This window comes from Ranitomeya variabilis, chromosome 4 (genome assembly GCF_051348905.1).
Source record: "Ranitomeya variabilis isolate aRanVar5 chromosome 4, aRanVar5.hap1, whole genome shotgun sequence".
NCBI classification, from domain to species: Eukaryota; Metazoa; Chordata; class Amphibia; order Anura; family Dendrobatidae; genus Ranitomeya; species Ranitomeya variabilis.
This window is the reverse complement of record NC_135235.1, coordinates 345,342,117-345,369,693: the sequence shown is the minus strand read 5'-3', so window position 1 is coordinate 345,369,693 and position 27,577 is coordinate 345,342,117. Positions and strand designations below refer to the sequence as shown.

Below are 27,577 nucleotides of genomic sequence, written 5' to 3'. Positions count from 1 at the left end.
TTCCAACAAAATAATCAATCATACAAATGTTACATCACTTGAGTATAAAGATCATACAATAGGGAGGGAACTAATAGTGCTGTCAGGATGGATTCCTGGAAATACAATTACCAGTAGGTCTAATAACTGTTTTCCAGGTCACCACCTGACAGCACACTGGAGAAATACCAAAGGAGAATGGTATTTAGGGTGGGACCACTGCTTGAAGTACCTTTCTACCAAAAGCCAACTGAGGCGATACCACATCTAACTTATAATGTTTAGAAAAGGTACTAGGATTAGACCATGATGCAGCCCTGCAGATCTGATCTGCCGGAGCCCCCCCCCCCCTTCTCTGCCCATGACGTGGCCATGGCCCTAGATGAATGGGCTTTAATGTTAACCGGGGAACACTGCCCTTTAGCTTTATAAGCTAAACTGATTGTGGATTTTATCCACCGTGCAATAGTCACTTTAGACGCTTTTTTCCCCTTATTCGGACCCCTGAACTGAACGAACAAGTTGTTATCTTGTCTCCAGGGCCTAGATGACTCAAGGTACATGAGTACCGTCTCTCTCACGTCCAGATTATGATAAAATCTTTCTTTTTGGTTTTTAAGGAACTGGCAAAATGACTGTAATACAATCTCCTGATTCATATTCGTATGTGAGACGACTTTAGGGAAAAAAGCCGGGTCGAGTCTTAGCACTAGTTTATCCTCAAAGATCTGTAAATACGGGTTCAGCACTGATAGAGCCCTGTAGTTCCCCCAACATTTTTGCCGACGTGATTGCTACTAAAAACACGGTTTTAAGAGAGAGTTTGTTAATATCTATACCCCCTGTTATGTCCCACGCCTGTTCACATAGAAAATTCAGGACCAAATTAAGATCCCATGGCGGGACCGATCTCCTAATTAACTGTTTTAGCCTCTGGACTGCTCTAGAGAACCGACTAATCCAGGGGTGGGTAGAAAGTGGAAAATCCAAAAACACACTCAGAGCCGCTATTTGGACCCTCAATTTACTAGGCCTAAGGCCTTTTTGGAATCCTGACTGCAGGAAGTCAAGGATCTTTGGGATATTTGGATGGTCAGTATCAACTGTCATCTCCCTGCAAAACCCACAAAATCGTTTCCATATTTTTGTGTAGATAGCTGATGTCACAGGTTTTCTGCTGGCTTGGAGGGTAGAGATGACGTCATCTGAAAGACCTTTTGCCTTCAAGACCTTCCATTCAGGATCCAGGCCGCCAATTGAAGAGCTCCTGGATTCTGGTGTAGAACTGGACCCTGTAGCAGAAGATCCTCTCTTCCTGGTAACCGTAGGGGTTTCTCTACTGATAGCCTTCTTAACAACGGAAACCAACTCCGTTTTGGCCAGTGAGGAGCTATGAGAATGACATTGGCCTTGCCCTCGCAGATTTTCCTGAGTGTTCTTGGAATCATTGATAGAGGAGGAAATGCATACAGAAGACCGTTGTTCCAGGGTTGTGAGAAGGCATCGATCGCAGCTGGGCTTTCCCCGGGATTTAGGGAGTAAAAGGTTTTGACCTTTGCATTTTGTTTGGTAGCAAACAGATCCACAGCCGGCTTCCCCCAACGGTGACAAAGACTTTTGAAGACTTCGTTGTTCAGTTCCCACTCTGTCGGAGATACTCTTTTCCTGCTGAGGAAATCCGCCAACTGGTTCTTGGACCCCTCCAAATGCAACGCCGAGATTGACAGTACCGACTTTTCTGCCGATCTGAAGATCTGTTCCGCCAGACCTTGCAACGCCATACGTCTTGGGCCTCCTTGATGCCGAAGGAAGGCTACAGTTGTCGTATTGTCTGAAAAGACTTTTACATGCTGCTGCGCAGCTGTTAAGACCTTCCAGACTGCGTGTAGTTCCCTGTAGTTCGATGACTTCTTGCTGTCCTTCCTTTCCCAACGACCTTGGAAATATCTTCCTTGAACATGACCTCCCCAACCTTGCTGACTTGCATCTGTCGTGACTGACACACTCGGGGTTTGAAGCCATGGTACCCCTAGCCAAAGGTTCCAGGAGAGAGTCCATTTCAGGGATCTTTGGATCTGGAAAGAGAGTTTTAGCCTCCGATTTAGTGAGTTATGTTTTCTGTTCCAGCTCATCAGAACTCTCTGCTGAAGCTGCCGAGAATGAAACTGGCTCCAGCTCACGCAAGAGATGCAGGCCGTCATTAATCCCAAGATTTTCATCCCGTCTCTGATAGAGTTCCGGCCTTGGGAAAAGTGATGGACTTTTTCTATTATGCCCTTTAGCCTGTCTACTGGTAGGTAGGACATTCTTGTCTCCGAATCCAGCATGACTCCTAAGAATTTTATTTTTGACTTTGGTATTAGGTCTGATTTTCCCCAATTTATGATCCACCCTAGAGTTTCCAGTGTGGAAATGACGGATTGACAGTTGAACCTGAGCTGGCCTATGGAGTCTGCCGCTATTAAAAAGTCGTCTAAACAAGGAATTACCATTATATCCCGATTTCTCAGATAGGCGACCACCTCTACCATAAGTTTTGTAAAAACTCTGGGAGCAGATGCCAGGCCGAAGGGGAGACAGCGAAATTGAAAATGGTAGATTTTTCCTTCCATATTTACCGCAAACCGCAGAAACTTCTGGTGATTTAGATGAATGGGTAAATGGTAATATGCACTCTTTAGATCTAGAGTGCACATTACGATACCCCTCCCCAGGGCCGTATTTAGAGTTTCTGCTGCCCTAGGCCCTTTTAGCGCTGCCTCTCCCATTGGTGAGTATGACACTATCGGCAGTGACTTTGGCAAGAATCGCTGATGTGAAAGTCGCCTTTTGCAAGCAGATCGGGCAGTTTTTTCACATCTGCCGCGTAACGGATCACTTACGGCAAAACGGTTTGGCTTCATTCATTCCCTATGGGATTTGCGGCACTTGCTGTGATCTGGCAAATGTGGTACCATACCTCCCAACTCTTGAAGGGAAAGAGGTATAAAGGTTGCGCCGCAGCAAATTTTAGGCCACACCTCTGACCACACCCATTTCACAACTAGTCACACCCATACCCAAGTCCCAACCACACCAATTTAGCACTGCTGATCACACACAATAATTATAACAAAAAAAAAATATGGCCACACAATGCTCCATAATGTATAATGGCCACACATGATGCTCCATACTGTATAATGGCCACACATGATGCTCCATACTGTATAATGGCCACACATGATGCTCCATACTGTATAATGGCCCCACATGATGCTCCATACTGTATAATGACCCCACATGATGCTCCATACTGTATAATGGCCGCACATGATGCTCCATACTGTATAATGGCCACACATGATGCTCCATACTGTATAATGGCCACACATGATGCTCCATACTGTATAATGACCCCACATGATGCTCCATACTGTATAATGGCCACACATTATGCTCCATACTGTATAATGACCCCACATGATGTTCAATACTGTATAATGACCCCACATGATGCTCAATAGTGTATAATGCCCCCTCCCATCTTGTATGCATGGCTCATCTTCCTCCCATCCCATATGCATGGCTCATATTCTCCCCTCCTCCTGTATGCATGGCTCATATTGCCCCCTCCCTCCTGTTTGCATGACTCATATCCCCCCCCCTCCTGTATGCATGGCTCATATCCCCCCGCGTATGCATGGCTCATATCCCCCCGCGTATGCATGGCTCACAATTCCCCCCCCCCCTGTATGCATGGCTCATATCCCCCTATGCATGGCTCACAATTCCCCCCTCCCTGTATACATGGCTCATATTCCCCCTCCTCCTGTATACATGGCTCATATCCCCCCCACCTCTTGTATGCATGACTCATATTCCCCCCTATGCGTGGCTCATCTCTCCACCACCACCCCCCCCCCCCCCCTGTATGCATGGCTCATCTCTCCACCCCCCCCCCCTCCGCTCCCGCTCCCTCTCCCATCTTGCATGGCGCGGGCGGCTTACCATCCTCCTTCATCCCCCTGTCCTCTGTCCCTCATACTCACCTGTCAGCTGTCTCACACCGAGCGGTTGACCGAATTGACTCCATTTTGAATCTCTTGTATAACACCCAATTGTTTAGGTGTTTTAGATTTATTATTGTTCTCGATTCTCCCAACGGCTTTATTATTGAGAAGAGATTAGAGTAATGACCTCTGTACTCTTCCTGAGGGGGTACTGGAACAATTGCTGCCATTTTTAGGAGGTCCTGTATATCTGACCACATGGGGGATGACAATTTTAGATGGGAGCTGGAAACTAGGAACCTTTCGGGAGGGAGAGATATAAACTCTATTTTGTACCCCTGGGACACAACCTGTAAGGCCCAAGGACTCGTCGTTATCTCCCGCCATCCCTCTAGGAATTCGGCTAGACGACCCCCTACTCTGATGGCATCATTTTCTCCGGTAGCTAGAACCCGAACCTGAGTAGCTCGAGTCTTTGGTTTTAAGCCTGCTATCCCCTCCTTTTTGGTAACTCCATCTACCTTGTTTCCCTTTACCCCTGTAATCTGGTTTTTGATTATAGCGGGGTCTACGAAAGGGCTGGAATTTTTTAGGCTTTTCTTCAGGGAACCCTTTCTTTACGTCTGAGGCTTTCTCTAAGATATCATCGAGGACAGGTCCGAAGACCCTGCCCCCGGAAAAGGGTATCGAACACAGCTTATTCTTAGAATGCATATCTCCCGACCAGCTTTTGAGCCAGATAGCTCTTCGGGCTGCATTAGATAGGGATTGACCCCTAGCTGCGAACCTAACAGATTCTGCGGAGGCATCTGCCAGAAAGGTGGTTGCCAATTTTAACAGAGGCAGGGATTTCAGAATAGTTTCCCTAGGAGTCTTAGCTGTTAATTGATCCCGAAGGTCATCTAACCACAGGTGCATGGAGCGAGCAACCAACCGATGTCGCTGCTATATTTGCTCTAATAACTGTCAGATCGGCGTGCATCGTCGTGTTTGACAGCAGAAGCAACGATGCCAGCAATGTTTTACAATGGTAACCAGGGTAAATATCGGGTTACTAAGCGCAGGGCCGCGCTTAGTAACCCGATATTTACCCTGGTTACCATTGTAAAAGTGAAAAAAAACACTATATACCGTATATATACTCGAGTATAAGCCGACCCGAGTATAAGCCGACCCCCCTAATTTTGCCACAAAAAACTGGGAAAACTTATTGACTCGAGTATAAGCCTAGGGTGGAAAATGCAGCAGGTACCGGTGAATTTCAAAATTAAAAATAGATACTCCATACCGTTCATTATGGCCCCATAGATGCTCCACATAAAGCTGTGCCACATATAATGCTCTGCACCGTTCATTATGGCCCCATAGATGCTCCACATAAAGCTGTGCCATATATACAATGCTCTGCACCATTGCCCCATAGATACTCCACATAAAGCTGTGCCATATATACAATGCTCTGCACCGTTGCCCCATAGCTGTGCCATACAGTGCTCTGCACCATTGCCCCATAGCTGTGCCATATAGTGGTCTGCACCATTGCCCCATAGCTGTGCCATACAGTGCTCTGCACCACTGCCCCATAGCTGTGCCATATAGTGCTCTGCACCGTTGCCCCATAGCTGTGCCATACAGTGCTCTGCACCATTATTGCCCCATAGCTGTGCCATATAGTGCTCTGCACCGTTGCCCCATAGCTGTGCCATATAGTGCTCTGCACCATTATTGTCCCATAGCTGTGCCATATAGTGCTCTGCACCATTGCCCCATAGCTGTGCCATATAATGCTCTGCACCATTGCCCCATAGCTGTGCCATATAGTGCTCTGCACCATTGCCCCATAGCTGTGCCATATAGTGCTCTGCACCATTGCCCCATAGCTGTGCCATATAGTGCTCTGCACCGTCCATTATTGCCCCATAGCTGCTGCTGCAATTAAAAAAAAAAAAAAACACATACTCACCTGTCTTGCTTGCAGCTCCTCGGCGCCATCTTCCCAGCGTCTCTCTGCACTGACTGATCAGGCAGAGGGCGGCGCGCACACTATATGCGTCATCGCGCCCTCTGACCTGCACAGTCAGAGCGCAGAGACGCCGGGAAGATGGCGCGACGCCCGGCGTGTGGAACGAGGACAGGTGAATATGCGATACTTACCTGCTCCTGGCGTCCCGCTCCTTCCCCCGGACAGCTGTTCTTCGGTGCCGCAGCCTCTTTCTCTATCAGCGGTCACCGGCACCGCTTCATTAGAGAAATGAATAGGCGGCTCCGCCCCTATGGGAGGTGGAGCCGCCTATTCATTTCTCTAATGAGCGGTCCCACGTGACCACTCAGGGGAAGAGGCTGCGGCACCGAAGACCGTGTGACAGGCAGGGGGAGCGACAGGAACGCCGGAACTAGGTAAGTATATGACAGTGTTCACCCGCCGACCCCACCACCGATCATGACTCGAGTATAAGCCGAGAGGGGCATTTTCAGCCCAAAAATTTGGGCTGAAAATCTCGGCTTATACTCGAGTATATATGGTACTCACCCTCTGATGTCTGTCACGTCCCCCGGCGTCCGCGCTGCTGCTCAGAGCTTCCTGCACTGAATGTGTCAGTGCCGGCCGTAAAGCAAAGCACAGCGGTGACGTCACCGCTGTGCTTTAGGGCCGGCGCTTACACAGTGCAGGGAAGCTGAAGGCGAGGGATGCGACAGACACGGCAATGTAAGTATGTAGTGTTTTTTTTTTTTTTACATTTACACTGGTACCAGGGTAAACATCGGGTTACTAAGCGCGGCCCTGCACTTAATAACCCGATGTTTACCCTGGTTACCCAGGGACTTCAGCATCGTTGGTCACTGGAGAGCTGTCTGTGTGACAGCTCTCCAGCGACCACACAGCGACGCTGCAGCGATCGGCATCGTTGTCGATATCGCTGCAGCGTCGCTTAATGTGACGGTACCTTTAGCCACCAAACATCTCATCCTGAACAGAACAGGATGGCTGCGGCTCCTCAATCTGCATAGTATGACGTACAGCCTCTAACAGTTCTCCCATGTCTGCAGCGGAAAATAAATATCTTCTCCCTTTCTCCGGAGGTTCTCTACTTTATTCTTCCTCTTCTAGGTCTGACACGGAAGATGAGTCTCCTGATGAGTACTTTTCCCTCGGCCTTTTCCTAGATTTTTCTGGAAGTGAGGCCTGAGGAAGTACCAGGCCGGATACGGAAGCCTGAACCTCCTCTCTAATAATGGCTCTCATGTTTGTCATAAGAGACGCCTGCTCCTCTCCTATGATCCTGCAGGTGCATGCTTCACACAGGGGCTTCTGACAGGTATCCTTCATCTTAGACGCACAGATAGGACACTTTTTATTCCTGCTGGGCTTCTTTAAGGATTTCTCAGGCAAGGAGGCCGCCTATAAAGAACACATAGCAATCACTAGTATAGTGAATTCATATAATACAGGGCTCCTGCCCCACTTACTGGCGCTATGGTCTCCTGTCCCTCTGATCTAGCTGCGTCCTCCATGTTCCTCTGGAGATCGCTAATGCCCCAGCACATACCCTTTTTATTCTGTTCTTCTTGGAGCATCTCGCGCCATCTGACCGCTTCAAACTTTCTGCGGCTGCAGAGATGCCGCCCGCCCCCTTAGGCCGCAAACCGGAAGTGACGCGCGGCCGGAAACAGAGTGCGGTGCAGCGTGCTTTGGCTTCCCCGATGGCCGCATGGAAACGTCGACATCACCAGAGGCTGCCGCGCGGGATCGCATGCACCAGAGGGCACGACGTAAGGATCGAGAGCCCCCAGCAGGGAGAAGCGATCCTCATACCAGGAGCAGCACTACACTGGTAGGCAGAGGGACCCTCGGGCGGGTGTCGGCCAGCGGGTGCCTCATGGTAGGAAGGGTGAGGCAAAGCCCCCCGATCCACACCTCCCGCACAGAACGGTCAGACCTCTCGTCCGTTCCTATCCATAATGGGACAGGAAAAACACTGAAGGGTGGTGGGGGGGGGGTCCTTTTAACCTCTCGTGTTTCCTGTCCCATGATGGATAAGAAGGACGTCCTCCAGTCTGCTGTCAGGTGGTGACCTGGAAAAATATATTTTGGCGTTACCACATTTTGAGAGCTATAATTTTTCCATATTTTGGTCCACAGAGTCATGCGAGGTCTTATTTTTTGCGGCACGAGTTGACGTTTTTATTGGTAACATTTTCGGGCACGTGACTATCGCCTTTTATTCCGATTTTTGTGAGGCAGTATGACCAAGAAACAGCTATTCATGAATTTCTTTTTATTTTTTTTTGGGGGGGGCGTTTATACCGTTCTGCGTTTGGTAAAATGGATAAAGCAGTTTTATTTTTCTGGTCAGCACGATTACAGCGATGCCTCATTTATATCCTTTTTTTATGTCTTGGCGCTTTTATACGATAAAAACTATTTTATAGAAAAAATACCGTATTTTCCGGCATATAAGACGACTGGGCGTATAAGACGACCCCCCAACTTTTCCAGTTAAAATATGAAATCTTCTTAAAAGTCGGGGGTCTTCTTATATGCCGTATGTCGTCTTATAGGGCCGGTAACTAATGTGCCTTTTGGGGTGGGGAGTGGTCCCGATGACGAAGGGAGGGGGCGTCTAACAGGAAAGTGTGAGTGGAGTAGCCCCCTGTTACCTCATTGCGGCAGCGTGGGGGTCTCTGTGCTGGGGAGCGGCGGCTCCTCATTGCGGCAGCATAGTGTTTCTGTGCTGGGAGCAGCAGCTCCTCTTCGTGCTGTGGGGCGGTGCATCTTCTTGCAGCGTCGGGGCTCCTCCGGCATCTCCTCAAAGCCCGGAGGCACCGGCACCTCCATTGCTGTGATGCGGTGGCCTCCGGGAAAATGGCCGCTGGGGGCGGCGCATGCTCAGATTCAGATCTCGTCTCCCTTGAGATGCCGGAGGAGCCCCGATGCTGCAATAAGATGCGCCGCCCCACAGCACAGAGCCCCCACAGCACAGAGCCCCCACGGCACGAAGAGGAGCTGCAGCTCCCAGCACAGAAACCCTATGCTGCCGCAATGAGGAGCCGCCGCTCTCCAGCACAGAGACCCCCACGCTGCCGCAATGAGGCAATAGGGGGCTGCTACTCCACTCACACTTTCCTGTGAGTCGCCCCCTCCCTTCGTCATCGGGACCACTCCCCCCCCCCCCCCCCCACCATATGCACATTTGTCTGTACCCTGCGTATAAGACGACCCCCGACTTTTAAGAAGATTTTGAGGGGTTAAAAAGTCGTCTTATACGCCGGAAAATACGGTTATTATTTTTGCATCGCTTTATTCTGAGGACTAACTTTTTTATTTTTTCGCTGATGCTGTATGGCGGCTCGTTTTTTGCGGGACAAGATGACGTTTTAAGTGGTACCATGGTTATTTATATCTGCCTTTTTGATCGCGTGCTATTCCACTTTTTGTTCGGCGGTATGATAAAGCGTTGTTTTTTCCCTCTTGTTTTTGTTTTTTTTACGGTGTTCACTGAAGGGGGTTAACTAGTGAGACAGTTTTATAGATCGGGTCGTTACGGACGCGGCGATACTAAATGTGTACTTTTGTTTTGTTTTGTTTTTATTTAGATAAGGGAATGTATTTATTGGAACAATTTTTTTTTAATTATTATTTATTTAAGATTTTTTTTTTTTTTTTTTACTTTGCCCCGGGAAGGGGGGGGGGGCTCACAGTAAAGTGACAGATCGATGATCTGACACCTTGCTGTGCACTGTGTCAGATCAGCGATCTGACATGCACAGCCGGGAGGCTTCCAGGCGCCTGCTCTGAGCAGGCGCTGGTAAGCCACCTCCCTGCAGGACCCGGATGCAGCCCCGCGGCCATTTTGGATCCGGGCCTGCAGGGAGAAGGAGGTAAGAGACCCTATGAGCAGCGCGATCACATCGCATTGCTCCGAGGGTCTCAGGGATGCCCGCAGGGAGCTCTCTCCCTGCGCGATGCTTCCCTATACTGCCGGAACACTGCGATCATGTTTGATCACAGTGTGCTGGGGGTTAATGTGCTGGGGGCGATCCAGCACACCCCGGGTCCCCCCGCCCGCACAGGGATATATACAGCAGAGCCCGCACAGGGATATATACAGCAGAGCCCGCACAGGGATATATACAGCAGAGCCCGCACAGGGATATATACAGCAGAGCCCGCACAGGGATATATACAGCAGAGCCCGCACAGGGATATATACAGCAGAGCCCGCACAGGGATATATACAGCAGAGCCCGCACAGGGATATATACAGCAGAGCCCGCACAGGGATATATACTGCAGAGCCCGCACAGGGATATATACTGCAGAGCCCGCACAGGGATATATACAGCAGAGCCCGCACAGGGATATATACAGCAGAGCCCGCACAGGGATATATACAGCAGAGCCCGCACAGGGATATATACAGCAGAGCCCGCACAGGGATATATACAGCAGAGCCCGCACAGGGATATATACAGCAGAGCCCGCACAGGGATATATACAGCAGAGCCCGCACAGGGATATATACAGCAGAGCCCGCACAGGGATATATACAGCAGAGCCCGCACAGGGATATATACAGCAGAGCCCGCACAGGGATATATACAGCAGAGCCCGCACAGGGATATATACAGCAGAGCCCGCACAGGGATATATACAGCAGAGCCCGCACAGGGATATATACAGCAGAGCCCACACAGGGATATATACAGCACAGCCCGCACAGGGGTATATAGAGCACAGCCCGCACAGGGATATATACAGCACAGCCCGCACAGGGATATATACAGCAGAGCCCGCACAGGGATATATACAGCAGAGCCCGCACAGGGGTATATACAGCAGAGCCCACACAGGGGTATATACAGCAGAGCCCGCACAGGGGTATATAGAGCACAGCCCGCACAGGGATATATACAGCACAGCCCGCACAGGGATATATACAGCACAGCCCGCACAGGGATATATACAGCAGAGCCCGCACAGGGATATATACAGCAGAGCCCACACAGGGGTATATAGAGCAGAGCCCGCACAGGGGTATATACAGCAGAGCCCGCACAGGGGTATATAGAGCACAGCCCGCACAGGGGTATATACAGCACAGCCCGCACAGGGATATATACAGCACAGCCCACACAGGGATATATACAGCAGAGCCCGCACAGGGGTATATAGAGCACAGCCCGCACAGGGGGTATATACAGCACAGCCCGCACAGGGATATATACAGGAGAGCCCGCACAGGGATATATACAGGAGAGCCCGCACAGGGATATATACAGCAGAGCCCGCACAGGGATATATACAGCAGAGCCCGCACAGGGATATATACAGCAGAGCCCGCACAGGGATATATACAGCAGAGCCCGCACAGGGATATATACAGCAGAGCCCGCACAGGGATATATAGAGCACAGCCCGCACAGGGATATATACAGCAGAGCCCGCACAGGGGTATATAGAGCAGAGCCCGCACAGGGGTATATACAGCAGAGCCCGCACAGGGATATATACAGCAGAGCCCGCACAGGGATATATACAGCAGAGCCCGCACAGGGATATATACAGCAGAGCCCGCACAGGGATATATACAGCAGAGCCCGCACAGGGATATATACAGCAGAGCCCGCACATCTCTCTTCCCCCCCCCCCCCCCCCCGACAATGGCCCCACAGTCCAGTTATAAAGAAAAAAAAAAACTCTCCTCACCTTTCCTTTTGCCCGCGCTGCTCCCGGCGGCTGCAGTCTGCCCAGGACACGGCGGCACGGGGGGGGGTTAAACAGTGCAGCGGCCCACTACTGGCACCGGCTCTTCTGGCATTTGCACTGACCTGCCAACCCGGGGCCCCTGACCTGCGGGGCCCGGTCGCAATGGTCGCTGCGACCGCGGTAGTTACGCCCCTGCCCTTCACCCCAAAGCCTGTTTTCACCTAAGTGACACAGCCAATTTTTAGAATTCTGACCACTGTCACTTTATGAGGTCATAACTCTAAAACGCTTCAACGGTTCCTGGTGATTCTGACATGGTTTTCTCATGACATATTGTACTTCATGATTGTGAAAAAAACAAAAATTTGTCGAAAATTATGAAAATTTAGCAATTTTCAAACTTAGTTTTTATGCCCTTAAATTAGAGAGTTACGGTATATCTCATAATATAGTTAATAAACAACATTTCCCACATGTCTGCTTTACATCAGCACAATTTTGGAAACATAATTTTTTTTTGTTAGGGAGTTATAAGGGTTAAAAGTTGACCAGCGATTTCTAATTTTTGCAACAAAATTTGCAAAACCATTTTTTTTACGGACCACCTCACACTTGAAGTGACTGAGGGGTCTATATGACAGAAAATGCCCAAAAGTGACACCATTCTAAAAACTGCACCCCTCAAGGTACTCTAAACCACATTCAAAAAGTTTATTAACCCTTCAGGTGCTTCACAGGAATTTTTGGAATGTTTAAAAAAAACTGAACATTTAACTTTTTTCACAAAATTTTTACTTCAGATCCAATTTGTTTTATTTTACCAAGGGTAACAGGAGAAACCACATGTTGGGGTAAACCATTGATTGGGCACATGGCAGAGCTCGGAAGGGAAGGAGCGCCATTTGACTTTTTAATGCAAAATTGGCCGGAATTGAGATCGGAACCCATGTCGTGTTTGGAGAGCCCCTGACGTGCCTAAACAGTGGAAACCCCCACAAGTGACACCATTTTGGAAAGAAGACCACCTAAGGAACTTATCTAGATGTGTGGTGAGCACTTTTAACCCCCAATTGTTTCACTAAAGTTTAGAATGTAGCGCTGTGAAAATTAAAAAATCTTTTTTTCTTTCCACAAAATGATGTTTTAGCCCACAATTTCTTTTTTTTCCCAAGGGTAACAGGAGAAATTGGACCACAAAAGTTATTGTCCAATTTGTCCTGAGTACGCTGATACCCCATACATTGGGGGGGAACCACTGTTTGGGCGCACGGCAGAGCTCGGAAGGGAAGGAGCGCCGTTTGAAATGCAGACTTAGATGGATTGGTCTGCAGGTGTCATGTTGCATTTACAGAACCCCTGATGTACCTAAACAGTAGAAACCCCCCACAAGTGACCCCATATTGGAAACTAGACCCCCCCCCCCCCGAGGAATTTATCTAGATGTGTTGTGAGAACTTTGAACCAACTAGTGTTTCACTACAGTTTATCACGCAGAGCCGCGAAAATAAAAAATATTTTTTTTCCACGAAAATGATATTTTAGCCCCCACGTTTTTATTTTCCCAAGGGTAACAGGACAAATTGGACCCCAAAAGTTGTTGTCCAACTTGTCCTGAGAACGCTGATACCCCGTATGTTGGGGGGAACCACTGTTTGGGCGCACAGGAGAACTCGGAAGGGAAGGAGAACTGTTTTAGTTTTTCAAAGCAGAATTGGCTGGAATTGAGATCGGACGCCATGTCGCGTTTGGAGAGCCCCTGATGTGCCTAAACAGTGAAAACTCCCCAATTCTAACTGAAACCCTAACCCCAACCCTAACCCCAGCCCTAAACCCTAGTCCTAACCCTAGCGCTACTTTCACACTAGCGTTTTTTTGCATACGTCGCAATGCGTTGTTTTGGCGAAAAAACGCATCCTGCAAAGTCATCTGCAGGATGCGTTTTTTTCCCACAGACTAACATTAGCGACGCTTTGCGTCGTGTTGTGGCGGACCGCCGGCAGCAAAAAACATTACATGTAACTTTTTTTGTGCCGACGGTCCACCATTTCCGACCGCGCATGCGCGGCTGGAACTCCGTCCCCACCTCCCCGCACCTCACAATGGGGCAGCGGACGCGTGGAAAAACAGCATCCGCTGCCCCCGTTGTGCGGCGCTTGCACAGTATGCGTCGGTACGTCGGGCCGACGCAGCGCAACGGCCCCGTACCGACGCTAGTGTGAAAGTAGCCTAACGGGAAAATGGAAATAAATATTTTTTTTGTAAATTTTATTATTTTTCCCTAACTAAGGGGGTGATGAAGGGGGATTTGATTTACTTTTATAGCGTTTTTTGGGCGGATTTTTATGATTGGCAGCCATCATACACTAAAAGACGCTATTTATTGCAAAAAATAGTTTTTGCATCACCACATTTTGAGAGCTATAATTTTTCCATATTTTGGTCCACAGAGTCATGTGAGATCTTGTTTTTTGCAGGACGAGTTGACGTTTTTATTGGTACCATTTTCTGGTACATGACATTTTTTGATCGCTTTTTATTCCGATTTTTGGGAGGCGGAATGAACAAAAACCAGCAATTCCTGAAATTCTTTTAGGGGGGGAGTTTATACCGTTCCGCGTTTGGTAAAAAGGATAAAGCAGTTTTATTCTTCGGGTCAGTACGATTACAGCGATACCTCATTTATGTAATTTTTTTATGTTTTGCCGCTTTTACACACAAACTATTTTATATAAAAAATAATAATTGCTTTTGCATCGCTTTATTCTGAGAGCTATAACTTTTTTATTTTTCTGCTGATGATGCTGTATGGCGGCTTTTTTTTTTGCGGGACAAGATGACGTTTTCAGCGGTACCATGGTTATTTATATCCATCTTTTTGATCGCGTGTTATTCCACTTTTTGTTTGGCGGTATGAGAATAAAGCGTTGTTTTTTGCCTCGTGTTTTTTTATTTTTTTTTACGGTGTTCACTGAAGGGGTTAACTAGTTATATAGTTTTATAGGTGGGGTCGTTACGGACACGGCGATACTGAATATGTGTACTTTTATTGTGTGATTTTTTTTTTTTTTTTTTTTTTTTTTTTACACATGTGGAAAATTTTTTTTTTTTACTTTGTCCCAGGGGGGGACATCACAGATCGGTGATCTGACAGTGTGCACAGCACTCTGCCAGATCACCGATCTGACAGGCACATTGCAGAGGCTTGCCGGCGCCTGCTATGAGGAATTCTCAGCAGACGCCGGCAAGCAGGGTCATCTCATGACCCGGAAGGAGTCCCGCGGCCATCTTGGATCCGGGGACTCCTTCCAGGTCACCAGAGCAGCGCGATCTCATCGCGTTGCTCCGGTGGGAGAGCGCAGGGAGCCCCCGTCCCTGCGCGATCCCCCTCTATGCCGCTGTCACTATTGACAGCGGCATCAGAGGGGTTAAATGCCCGTGATCGGCGATAGCGCCGATCGTGGGCATTGCTGCGGGGTGTCAGCTGTCATATACAGCTGACACCCGCAACCGATCACCGCGGCGCTCAACGCGAGACCGCGGTGATCGATGCGCCGTACTACTACTGCGGCTGGCACTAATGCAGTGCCGGCAGCGCCGTACTAGTACGGCGCATGTCACGAAGGGGTTAAAGATTTTCTGTTATATCGATTACTTTACAAGCAGAGAGTTCCCAACAACCTTCTTGTTGAAGGAGGATGGGGGAAGCAACCCTGAAGATCACCAGTTCTCTCCAATGCTGTTAGCAGAAGCAGTCTTGCCTGACAGCATTCAAGGAGAGCAGAGGCAATGGAGCCACCCACCTGGCAAGCTCCAGAGCACAACTTATAAAGCCTCAATCAGATGTCCGCGTTTCAAGTACATGTCCTATCTGTGATTTTCAGAGACAGAACACATACTCCTAGTCTATAGCCAGATGGAGGGGACGGGTATGGAACTGGGCACAACTTCCATGGCGGCAATCATCTTCCCCAGTACGCTCATGAAGACAAAAGGAATGTGGGGGATGAGTGTCTAACGAATGAATCTCCAGACAGAGCCAAGATTTTTTCCACTGAATTGAGGACTCTGGCGTGAGCGGTATCAAACAACAAGACTAGAAATTCTAGGCTTTGAGCTGGAGTCTGGGAAAATGTTGTCGTGCTGACTATCCAGCCCAGATGGGCAATGGTGTCCATGGTCATCTGAAGTCTCTTAAAACAGTCTCGGAAACACAAGCCCTTGATCAGGAGATCATCCAGATAGTAATTATCTCTTATCTCCTTGGATCGAAGAATGACCAAGACCGTTGCCACCACCTTCGTACACACTATACCGTAAGGCAGAGCTGTGAACGGATAGTTTTTCTCCTGAATCGGGAATCAGAAATCTGATATGGTTCACAAATCAGAATGTGAAGGTAGGCATCCTAAATGTCCACCGAGCAGAAAAACTAGTCGTGTTTCATAGAGGCAATTACAAAGCGACAGGATTCCATCCTGACATGAAGGAGACACACTAGACTGTTTAGATGTTTGAGATCCAGAATCGGACGGAGGGAACAATCCTTATTTGGAACAATAAAGAGGTTGGATTGAAAACCAGAAAAGCATTCTTGAAATGGAACAGGCAAGATGTATCCTACTCAGAGGAGATGGCTTGAAAGAACCCTGGAACCTGAGCCGGTGCCACTGGAGGGCGGGACAATAAAATTCTATCTTTTAGCCTGTGGTAAAGATCTCTCTGACTCATGCCACATCAACCGCGAACAGCCACGTGTCTCGGAAAAGAAGACGATGTCCACCCATCATGGGATGATTCCCAGGTGGGGGTGACCTGTCATGCTGAATAGAGTCTAATAGAGCAAGACCCTGAGGGTTTGGAAGAGTGATCCCTTGTGTGTCAGTTAGGAGCACGATGAACGATGGAATTCTTCTCTCCCGCTGGACAGGGGAATGGTCCTGTTGAGAGGAGATCGTAGAAGAGGAGAAGTGACAAAACTGAAGAGAACGTCTTCTGATGAAATGGTGTTTAGGCTTAGGGCTCATTTCCACATGCGAGAAACACGTCCGTGTCTCGCATGTGGAAACCAAGCAGTGGAGCCGGCACTCCAGAGCGGAGCGTGCGGCCGCATAGGAACACATGGAGCTACACAGCTCCGCTCCTGAGTGCCGGCACCAGAGCTTGGTTTCCACATGCGAGACACGGACGTGTGCCTCGCATGTGGAAATGAGCCCTTAGGCTGAGGAAAGGAGGTGCTCTTACCTCCGGTAGTGTCCAAGATGAGCTGATACAGCTTATACCCAAAAGAGTCGTGACCCCTGGAAGGGGAGATTTGTAACTGACTTCTTGGAAGCCGGATCCACATTCCAGGTCTTAAGCCAGAGAATTCGTTGCATGGCAACAACATTGCTAGTGACACAGGCAGAACAGCTGGCAGCATCCAGGGACACAGCGAGTAAGTATTTTCCTGCATGGGCAATCTGGTCCACAAGATCAGCCAGATCGTCTGGGAGGGCTGCTGATAGAATGCCCTGCCGGAGAAGCTTTGCCAAGGAGAAGACTGACTTGGCTACCCACGTGGCAGTAAAGGCAAGACCGAAGGACGGACTAACAGCCTCAAAGGCTGATTTCGCTTCTGACTGTCAGTGAAGTGCTTGATAGAGGAACCATCAGACAGGTAGAGAACAGTCTTGGCGGATAGGCAAAAGACCAGGGAATCCACGGTCGGTATCTCTGTCCAATTTGTTAATGAGTTCCGGCCTAAAGGATATAGAGTATCCAATTGATTTTTTACTCGGAAAGAACTTCAAGTGTTCCCAGTGTTTTGTAAAGATTCCTTTAAACTTCTTGTGGTTAGAAAACATCCGGGAAGGTCATTTAGCCTTTTTGAATGAGAACTGTCCTGTGGGGGTCTGATTAACGGCCCATATGAGGCTGTCGACCAAATCCTGAAGCTTGGAAGTCTGGTCCGTGTCAGGGTCAGAAAATGACTGAGACTCCGCTTCGGACCCCAGGGCCAACTCGGGGGAGGAAGCGTGGAATACCAAGGAGCATACACCCATGGTTAACTGTGTCCCCCAAAGAAGCGATAAAGAAATACTAATACAAGTCTAGAGGTCTGTGAAAAACAGAAAGTGCATAGAGGGCATCAATGCGTAATTCATGCATTGTCTGAGAATAACATTCTATTGGATAGGGAAGTTTTATATTTATCTTACGTGAAAATTACTTAGGAAACACTACTGGTAAAAACGGACACAGACCAAATACTGATGAAACTCTGATCCAAAACACTGATGACAAGCGGATCAAATTTTGGGTACACGAACAAACACGGACGTCTGATGAGGATGTCGAATCCATATGGGTCGAAATAAATGGAGGAAAAATAGTAACAAAATTCACATTGGTGTCTGATCCAGACCCCCAAATATAACAGAAATCATGCTAAGGCAGATAGATTAAGCTGCAACCCATAATGAGGTCTTTGTTATGGGGGACTTTAAAGGGAACCTGTCACCCCGTTTTTTCCGTACGAGATAAAAATACCGTTAAATAGGGCCTGAGCTGTGCATTACAATAGTGTATTTTGTGGACCCTGATTCCCCACCTATGCTGCCGAAATACGTTACCAAAGTCGCCGTTTTCGCCTGTCTATCAGGCTGGTCTGGTCGGATGGGCGTGGTGATATCGCTGTTTCTTCCCCCAGATCTTGCTTATTTTTCTGTTGGTGGCGTAGTGGTTTGCGCATGCCCAAGTACAGAATCCACTGCACAGGGGAGGGAAAAGAGCGCGATCTGCGCTATTCCCCTGGTGATCGGTGGCGGCGGCCATCTTCCTGTGGCCGCGCCTGCGCAGATGGAGCGCTCTGCTGCCCGGGGCTTCAGGAAAATGGCCGCGGGATGCCGCGCGTGCGCAGATGGAGATCGCGGCGGCCATTTTCCTGAAGCCGAGATGCGAACTCTACTTCAGGAAAATGGCCGCCGCGATCTGCATCTGCGCACGCGCGGCATCCCGCGGCCATTTTCCTGAAGCCCCGGGCAGCCTGGGCTGTATGGATAACCGGTCATTACCTGTATGCATCATTGTAGTTTGACCTGTCCAGTGATCTTGTTTTTATCTTTGCACTTATTGTTTGCCTGTTTTTTGTATTGTATTACTAATAAAGTTGTATGTATATTTTTCTAAAATGAATCGCATGGCAAATAGTAGTTATTTGAGTATGTTATGGTTACATTTGGGAGTTTAGGCTATTGTTTTTTCGTATGATTTCTAACATCTATTGTTAGTAAAATAGTTGAAGGGTTTCTGAGGGATGTTATTCTGTATTATCTCAATGAGAATAACTGTTTCACTCCATATCAGCATGGGTTTATGAGGAATCGCTCCTATCAAACCAATTTAATCAGTTTTTATGAAGAGGTAACCTATAGACTGGACCAAGGTGAGTCATTGGACGTGGTATATCTTGATTTTTCCAAAGCGTTTGATACTGTGTCACACAAGAGGTTGGTACACAAAATGAGAATGCTGGGTCTGGAAAAAAATGTGTGCAAATGGGTAAGTAACTGCCTTAGTGTTAGAATGCAGAGGATAGTTATAAATGGTTTATTCCCTAACTTGGTCGCTGTGACTAGTGGGGTACTGCAGGGGTCGGTGTTGGGACCTATTCTCTTCAACTTATTTATTAACGATCTGGTAGAAGGTTTACACAGTAAAATATCGATATTTGCAGATGATAGAAAACTATGTAAAGCAGTCAATACAAGAGAAGATAGTATTCTGCTACAGATGGATCTGGATAAGTTGGAAACTTGGGCCGAGAGGTGGCAGATGCGGCTCAACAACGATAAATGTAAGGTTAAACACACGGGAAGAAGGAATCAATATCACCATTACACACTGAACGGGAAACCACTGGGTAAATCTGACATGGAGAAGGACTTGGGGATCCTAGTTAATGATAAACTTACCAGGAGCAGCCAGTGCCAGGCAGCGGCTGCCAAGGCAAAAAGGATCATGGGGTGCATTAAAAGAGGTCTGGATACACATAATGAGAGCATTATACTGCCTCTGTACAAATCCCTGGTTAGACCGCACATGGATTACTGTGTACACTTTTGGGCACCGGTTCTCAGGAAGGATATAATGGAACTAGAGCAAGTACAAAAGAGGGCAACAAAATTAATAAAGGGGATGGGGGAACTACAACACCCAGAGAGATTAGCAAAATTAGGATTAGTTAGTCTAAAAAAAAAAACGACGACTGAGGGGCAATCTAATAACCATGTATACTAGACTAGATACTAGATGGTGGCCCGATTCTAACGAATCGGGTATTATAGAATATGTATGTATGTATGTATGTATGTATGTATGTATGTATGTATGTATGTATGTATGTATGTATGTATGTATGTATGTATGTATGTATGTATGTATGTACGTCGCGCTGTGAGTGGGGGTTTAATTCCGCGCCAATATCGCTGATTGGTCGCACCCGGCAGGCCGATCAGCGAAGCTTGGTTCTAATCTGGCGCCAATTCGCGGCCGGACTGTGCCTGTCGCTGATTGGTCGCAGCCGGCCGCTAACGACCGATCACTTAAGCGGTGTTTAAATCCCGTGCCAATATCGCTGATTGATTGGTCGCGGCCAGCCAGGTCCAATCAGCGAAGCATAGGCAGCATCAATAGTAAAAAGTTCATGACACAGAGTTCTGACGCGGTGTAACGCAGTCGTTTTAACGGACTGCTAAAACACTATGTGGGCAGCGGGAGATGACTGGGAGGGGAGTATGGAGGGGGCACTGACTGCAGGGGAGTAGGGAGCAGCCATTTCGCGGCTGGACTGTGCCCGTCGCTGATTGGTCACGGCCAGCCAGCCGCGACCAATCAGTGACTTGGGATTTCTGTGACAGACAGACAGACAAACAGACGGAAGTGCCCCTTACACGATTATATATATATATATATACATATACATATACATATACATACATACATATATATATATATATATATATATATATATATATATATATAGATAGATAAGGGGACAATACAAATATCTCTCCGAGGATCTGTTTATACCAAGGAAGGTGACGGTCACAAGGGGGCATTCTCTGCAGCTGGAGGAGAGAAGGTTTTTCCACCAACATAGAAGAGGATTCTTTACTGTTATGGCAGTGAGAATCTGGAATTCCTACCCTGAGGAGGTGGTGAAGGTGAACTCAGTCGAGGGGTTCAAGAGAGACCTGAATGTCTTCCTGGAGCATAACAATATTGTATCTTACAGTTCTTTAGGACGTAGATCTGGGGATTTATTTTGACGGTATAAAGGCTGAACTGGATGGACAATTTTATTTTTTTTGGCATTGCTAACCATTTTACTATGTTACTATCAAAGTGGCCTAAAGCAAAGAGAAATGCATCCCTTGCCTAGGAAACCGGCCATCTCTGACAGACTGCCGCAGCAATGGCCAGTAACCTTTTCAATGAGCAGCAAACTGTAGAAAACCCCTCTCTTTCTCAAACACAAGATTTTTAATAAACTGATAAGTCGCTTGATTTTACAAGCACATTGCAATTTTACCCATTTATCATGTTCAAACAACCTCTGTAATGATCACTTAGATATCTCAGATGGTCACACAAAGAGGGAATTTGACCAGGGTAACCTTTACAGAGGACCTTTCAACAATTTTTTCATGTTGAATTGAACACAATGTAATAATGGCTGCAGAGTGGAATTATTAAATGTTTGTTGTTTTTTTATTTTGCCTCCTCTAAAGTGCAGAGATATTAGCAAAGTACTCAGCATTTAAGGAGTTATAAAAGTTCATTCCAAGTGTTAGGCCAACAGCCCCAATGATCCAAACAATTATTCTGTGTGCACAGAATATCTTTGTCTCTTTGCAGTTATGTTTACACAGGATTAAGTGCTGCCGAGAAAGTTGATATTTGAGCAATCTCAAAAATGTCTTATGAACATTTATTTTCTTTTTTCATCTGGTAAGTGTTAGTCTCTTTAGAAAGGCCAACAGTCGAGAAACAAGCTTTCCTAGGTAATAATTGCAATTATTATACACGTTGCAGAACTGCAGAGTTTATTAAGCTTGTATCACTATTTTTTTTTTTAAACTTACTTTATACTGCGCTGCATCCTTAAGCCAAAGATGAACACTCCAGAATTCCAAAATCCTGAAACGAAAATATATATTTATTTTTATTAAATAGGTATTCTCAAGTTCTCTCTTGAGCAGCTTAGAGCAATGTATTCATTTCAGCTTCCTCACTTTCTTGTTTCTGGCAGGCCAGGCTCTCCTTCTCGAGTGACAGCTCTGGTGAGTAGTAGAACTGAAAAGCTAAAAGATCTTATATTACATTCAGCTATCGGTGGTCTGTTCTGGAGACAGTTATCCCTGTGGTTACACAAAGATAACAGGGCGCAGTAATACAGCTGTATTACTCGCGGAAGGATTGCATCGCAAAGCTGTATTACTTGCAGTAGAATTGCATTGCTTTTCACGGACTGGGCGTCAGCTCTCCCGACCTGAGTGTGACAGCTGCATAGAAATACATACTGTCACGCTGAGGTCAGGAGAGCCGATGGCCAGTCCGAGGAATGCGATGTGCGAGTAATACGGCCGTCTGAATGAGCTTGTGCACACGATGCGTTTTTGATGCATTTTCACAGCTTTTTTTACGTGTGTAAATGCTCCAAAGACGCAAAGGAATACTAAAGCAAGGTAATTCAATGACAATCCTGAAGTTTTGTGCACATGATCAGTAAATTTCCTTCCATATTTGCAGAGTTTTATTTTCTGCAGCATGTCAATTCTTTTGGGGTTTCTGCAGCATTTTTGACTGACTTCAATTGTCAGTCAATTCTGCAGGAAAAACGCAGTTGAAAAAAGGTTTGCTTATTTGCTGAGTATCTGCTGCCAAAAACGCTGCGAAAGGGAAAGGATGTCAGAAAGAGGAAGAGTGCATGGGCAGCGAATGTGCGCGTGTGTCTCTGTGCGTGGGCGGAGAATGTGCGCGCGCGTCTGAAGGGGCGGAGAATGTGCGCGCGCGCCTGAAGGGGCGGAGAATGTGCGCGCGCGCCTGAAGGGGCGGAGAATGTGCGCGCGCGTCTGAAGGGGCGGAGAATGTGCACGCGCATGTCTGTGAAGGGGCGGAGAATGTGCGCGCATGTCTGAAGGGGCGGAGAATGTGCGCGCGCATGTCTGAAGGTGCGGAGAATGTGCGCGCGCATGTCTGTGAAGGGGCGGAGAATGTGCGCGCGCGTCTGTGATGGGGCGGAGAATATGTGCCCGTGTCTGAAGGGGCGGACAATGTGCGGGCATGTGTGAAGGGGCGGAGAATGTGCGCGTGTGTCTGCGTGCGTGGGCGGAGTGTGCACGTGTCTGTGCGTGGGCGGAGAATGCGAACGTGTGTCTGTGCGTGGGCGGAGTGTGCGCGTGTGTGTCCGTTGGCGGAGAATGTGTGCATGTGTCTGTGCTTGCGCGGAGTGTGCACGTGTGTGTGTGTACCCAGGTGTTGTCTGATGGGACAACTACGTGTTTTGTCACATATAACAGACACCATGAGCCGATGATGGGAGAATAGTCTCATCATCCGGCGCTTGTGCTCAATTGCAAATAAAAAAAAAAAAAAAAAATCAAAACATTTACATGTTCACATACACAATACATACTCATTGAACGCCTAATCCCCCTGATGTCCATGTCTCTGGTAAACAATTGAAAAAAAAAAAAATCAACCTTTCCGCTGTAGTCCATTTAACCCCTTCCTAACGTCGGACGGGATAGTACGTCCGACGTCAGGTCCCCTGCTTTGATGCAGGGCTCCGCGGTGAGCCCGCATCAAAGCTGGGACATGTCAGCTGTTTTGAACAGCTGACATGTGCCCGCAATAGCGGCGGGTGAAATCGCGATTCACCCGCCGCTATTAACTAGTTAAATGCCGCTGTCAAACGCAGACAGCGCCATTCAACTACCGCATCCGGCCAGGCGGCCGGAAATGACGTCATCTCCGACCCCCGTCACATGATCGGGGGTCGGCAATGCTTCAGTATTGTAACCATAGGGGTTCTTGAGACCTCTATGGTTACTGATCGCCGGTAGCTGTGAGCGCCACCCTGTGGTCGGCGCTCACAGCACACCTGATTTTCTGCTGCACAGCAGCGATCTGATGATCGCTGTTATGTAGCAGAGGTGATCGAGTTGTACCTGCTTCTAGCCTCCCATGGAGGCTATTGAAGCATGGCAAAAGTAAAAAAAAAAAGTTAAAAAAAATGTGGAAAAAAAATAACATAAAAGTTTAAATCACCCCCCTTTAGCCCCAATTTCAAAATAAATCAATAAAAAAAAAATCAAACCTACACTATATTTGGTATCGCCGCGTTCAGAATCGCCCAATCTATCAATAAAAAAAAGCAATAACCTGATCGCTAAACGGCGTAATGAGAAAAAAATCCGAAACGCCAGAATTACGTTTTTTTGGTTGCCGTGACATTGCATTAAAATGCAATAACGGGCGATCAAAAGAACGTATCTGCACCAAAATGGTATCATTAAAAACGCCAGCTTGGCACGCAAAAAATAAGCCCTCAACCGACCCCAGATCATGAAAAACGGAGACGCTACGAGTACCGGAAAATGGCGCAATTTTTTTTTTATTTTTTTTTTAGCAAAGTTTGGAATTTTTTTTCACCACTTAGACACCTAACATGACTAGGTTATTTTTTACCTATGAACTCGTAATGACCTGGAGAATCATAATGGCAGGTCAGTTTTAGCATTTAGTGAACCTAGCAAAAAAGCCAAGCAAAAAAACAAGTGTGGGATTGCACTTTTTTTTGCAATTTCACCGCACTTGGAATATTTTTCCCGTTTTCTAGTACACGACATGATAAAATCAATGATGTCGTTCAAAAGTACAACTCCTTCCGCAAAAAATAAGCCCTCACATGGCCAAATTGACGGAAAAATAAAAAAGTTATGGCTCTGGGAAGGAGGGGAGTGAAAAACGAACACGGAAAAACGGAAAATCCCACGGTCATGAAGGGGTTAATGCAGAGTGTCCCACGGCAATCTCACGTGTAGAACAGTCACATTGGGATGTGTGACTGCTCTACCTGGCTGCCAGCAATACACTGACAGGAGGTGATCGCTCCCGCAGTGTATCAGTGAGCCGACGTGAGAGTTCACTGGAGTTCATCAGCTGATCAGCTCCGATGCTCTCACTTACAGTACCGCTGCGTGAGAAAGTTCTCACACAGCGGTAGTGTGTGTGCAAGCACCGGAGCTGATGAACTCAGGTGAACTCTCACGGCGGCTCAGTGATACACTGTGGGAGCAATTACCTCCTGTCAGTGTATCGCCGGAGGCCAGGTAGACCAGTACTGTTCTACACGAGATCGCCGTGTAACACATGGTATTAAATGGACTACGTCAGACAGGATAGTATTATATGTTGGATTATTATTTTTTGATTGTTTGTTAGGTGTTCAGCAAGTATGGTAAATTTAGATTCAATAAAGGAGTCTGTGTGATTATTTCAAACTAGATGGTAGCCCGATTCTAATGCATCGGGTATTCTAGAATATGTATGTTGTTTATTTATGAAGATTTTAGAATAATACATTCAATACACAGGATTCGGCCCGCCGCGACAAATTAGAGAAGCGTGGTTCAAATCCTGCGCCAATTTGCGGCCGGACTGCGCCTGTCACTGTTTGTTCGCAGCCGGCCACGTAGTGTATAGCACAGCCACGTAGTTTTAACAGCCCACGTAGTAAATAGCACAGCCACATAGTATATTGCACAGCCCACGGAGTATATTGCACAGCCCACGGAGTATATTGCACAGCCCACGGAGTATATTGCACAGCCCACGGAGTATATTGCACAGCCCACGGAGTATATTGCACAGCCCACGGAGTATATTGCACAGCCCACGGAGTATATTGCACAGCCCACGGAGTATATTGCACAGCCCACGGAGTATATTGCACAGCCCACGGAGTATATTGCACAGCCCACGGAGTATATTGCACAGCCCACGGAGTATATTGCACAGCCCACGGAGTATATTGCACAGCCCACGGAGTATATTGCACAGCCCACGGAGTATATTGCACAGCCCACGGAGTATATTGCACAGCCCACGGAGTATGTAGCACATCCACGTAGTATATAACAGCCCACGCACGCAGTATATAACACAGCCCACGTAGTGTATAACACAGCCCACGTAGTGTATAACAGCCCACGAAGTGTATTACAACCCACCTAGTATATAGCACAGCCCACGTAGTATACAGTCATGGCCAAAAGTATTCACACCCCTGCAATTCTGTCAGATAATACTCAGTATCTTCCAGAAAATGATTGCAAACACAAATTCTTTGGTATTATCTTCATTTAATTTGTCTTAAATGAAAAAAAACACAAAAAGAATTGTTCTAAAGCCAAATTGGATATAATTCCACACCAAACATAAAAAAGGGGGTGGACAAAAGTATTAGCACTGTTCGAAAAATCATGTGATGCTTCTCTAATTTGTGTAATTAACAGCACCTGTAACTTACCTGTGGCACCTAACAGGTGTTGGCAATAACTAAATCACACTTGCAGCCAGTTGACATGGATTAAAGTTGACTCAAGCTCTGTCCTGTGTCCTTGTGTGCACCACATTGAGCATGGAGAAAAGAAAGAAGACCAAAGAACTGTCTGAAGACTTGAGAAACCAAATTGTGAGGAAGCATGAGCAATCTCACGGCTACAAGTCCATCTCCAAAGACCTGAATGTTCCTGTGTCTACTGTGCGCAGTGTCATCAAGAAGTTTAATGCATGTAGGATAGCTGCGGAGACACCATCACGTGTTTCTCAACGCAAGCAGTGAATAGCCAGACCTTTCCCCGGGAAGGAACAGCCACGGGAAGGGCAGCATCCAGTAAAGGAAAACATCCAATACAGGAAAACCACCTATGCCAAGCATGGTATCCATCCACAGACAGCTGTTTCGGGGTGTTTGCCCCTCATCAGTGTGGAGTAGGAATCTGGCTATTAGGAGCAGTGCCTAGTAAAAGGCTGTGAAGGAACAGATGATTGGCCTCGGGGAGACCAAAACATCCAACACCGCGGAGACACCATCACGTGTTTCTCAACGCAGTGATCCAGAACACTGCCCCCATCCCTTATGGGAAATATGCAAATATTGTTCCTTCCCGGGGAAAGGTCTGGCTATTCACTGCTTGCGTTGAGAAACACGTGATGGTGTCTCCGCAGCTATCCTACATGCATTTGCATATTTCCCATAAGGGATGGGGGCAGTGTTCTGGATCACTGCGTTGAGAAACACGTGATGGTGTCTCCGCGGTGTTGGATGTTTTGGTCTCCCCGAGGCCAATCATCTGTTCCTTCACAGCCTTTTACTAGGCACTACTCCTAATAGCCAGATTCCTACTCCACACTGATGAGGGGCAAACACCCCGAAACAGCTGTCTGTGGATGGATACCATGCTTGGCATAGGTGGTTTTCCTGTATTGGATGTTTTCCTTTACTGGATGCTGCCCTTCCCGCGGCTGTTCCTTCCCGGGGAAAGGTCTGGCTATTCACTGCTTGCGTTGAGAAACACGTGATGGTGTCTCCGCAGCTATCCTACATGCATTTGCATATTTCCCATAAGGGATGGGGGCAGTGTTCTGGATCACTGCGTTGAGAAACACGTGATGGTGTCTCCGCGGTGTTGGATGTTTTGGTCTCCCCGAGGCCAATCATCTGTTCCATCAAGAAGTTTAAAGCCCATGGCACTGTGGCTAACCTCCCTAGATGTGGACGGAAAAGAAAAATTGACCAGAGATTTCAACGCAAGATTGTGCGGATGTTGGATAAAGAACCTCGACTAAC

General features: G+C 47.4%; 1 protein-coding gene across 2 annotated transcripts in view; it reads right to left on the bottom strand.

Annotated features, from left to right (window-relative positions):
- The window catches only part of LIG1 (DNA ligase 1), a 572,167-nt gene that overhangs the window by 477,008 nt on the left and 67,582 nt on the right, over positions 1 to 27,577 (bottom strand). For both annotated transcript variants that reach the window (XM_077250677.1, XM_077250678.1), the window contains exon 2: positions 21,804 to 21,858. In XM_077250677.1, coding sequence (XP_077106792.1) covers positions 21,804 to 21,820 — 17 coding nt within the window. In that variant the 5' untranslated portion in view covers positions 21,821 to 21,858. The remainder of the gene's footprint in view (positions 1 to 21,803; positions 21,859 to 27,577) is intronic.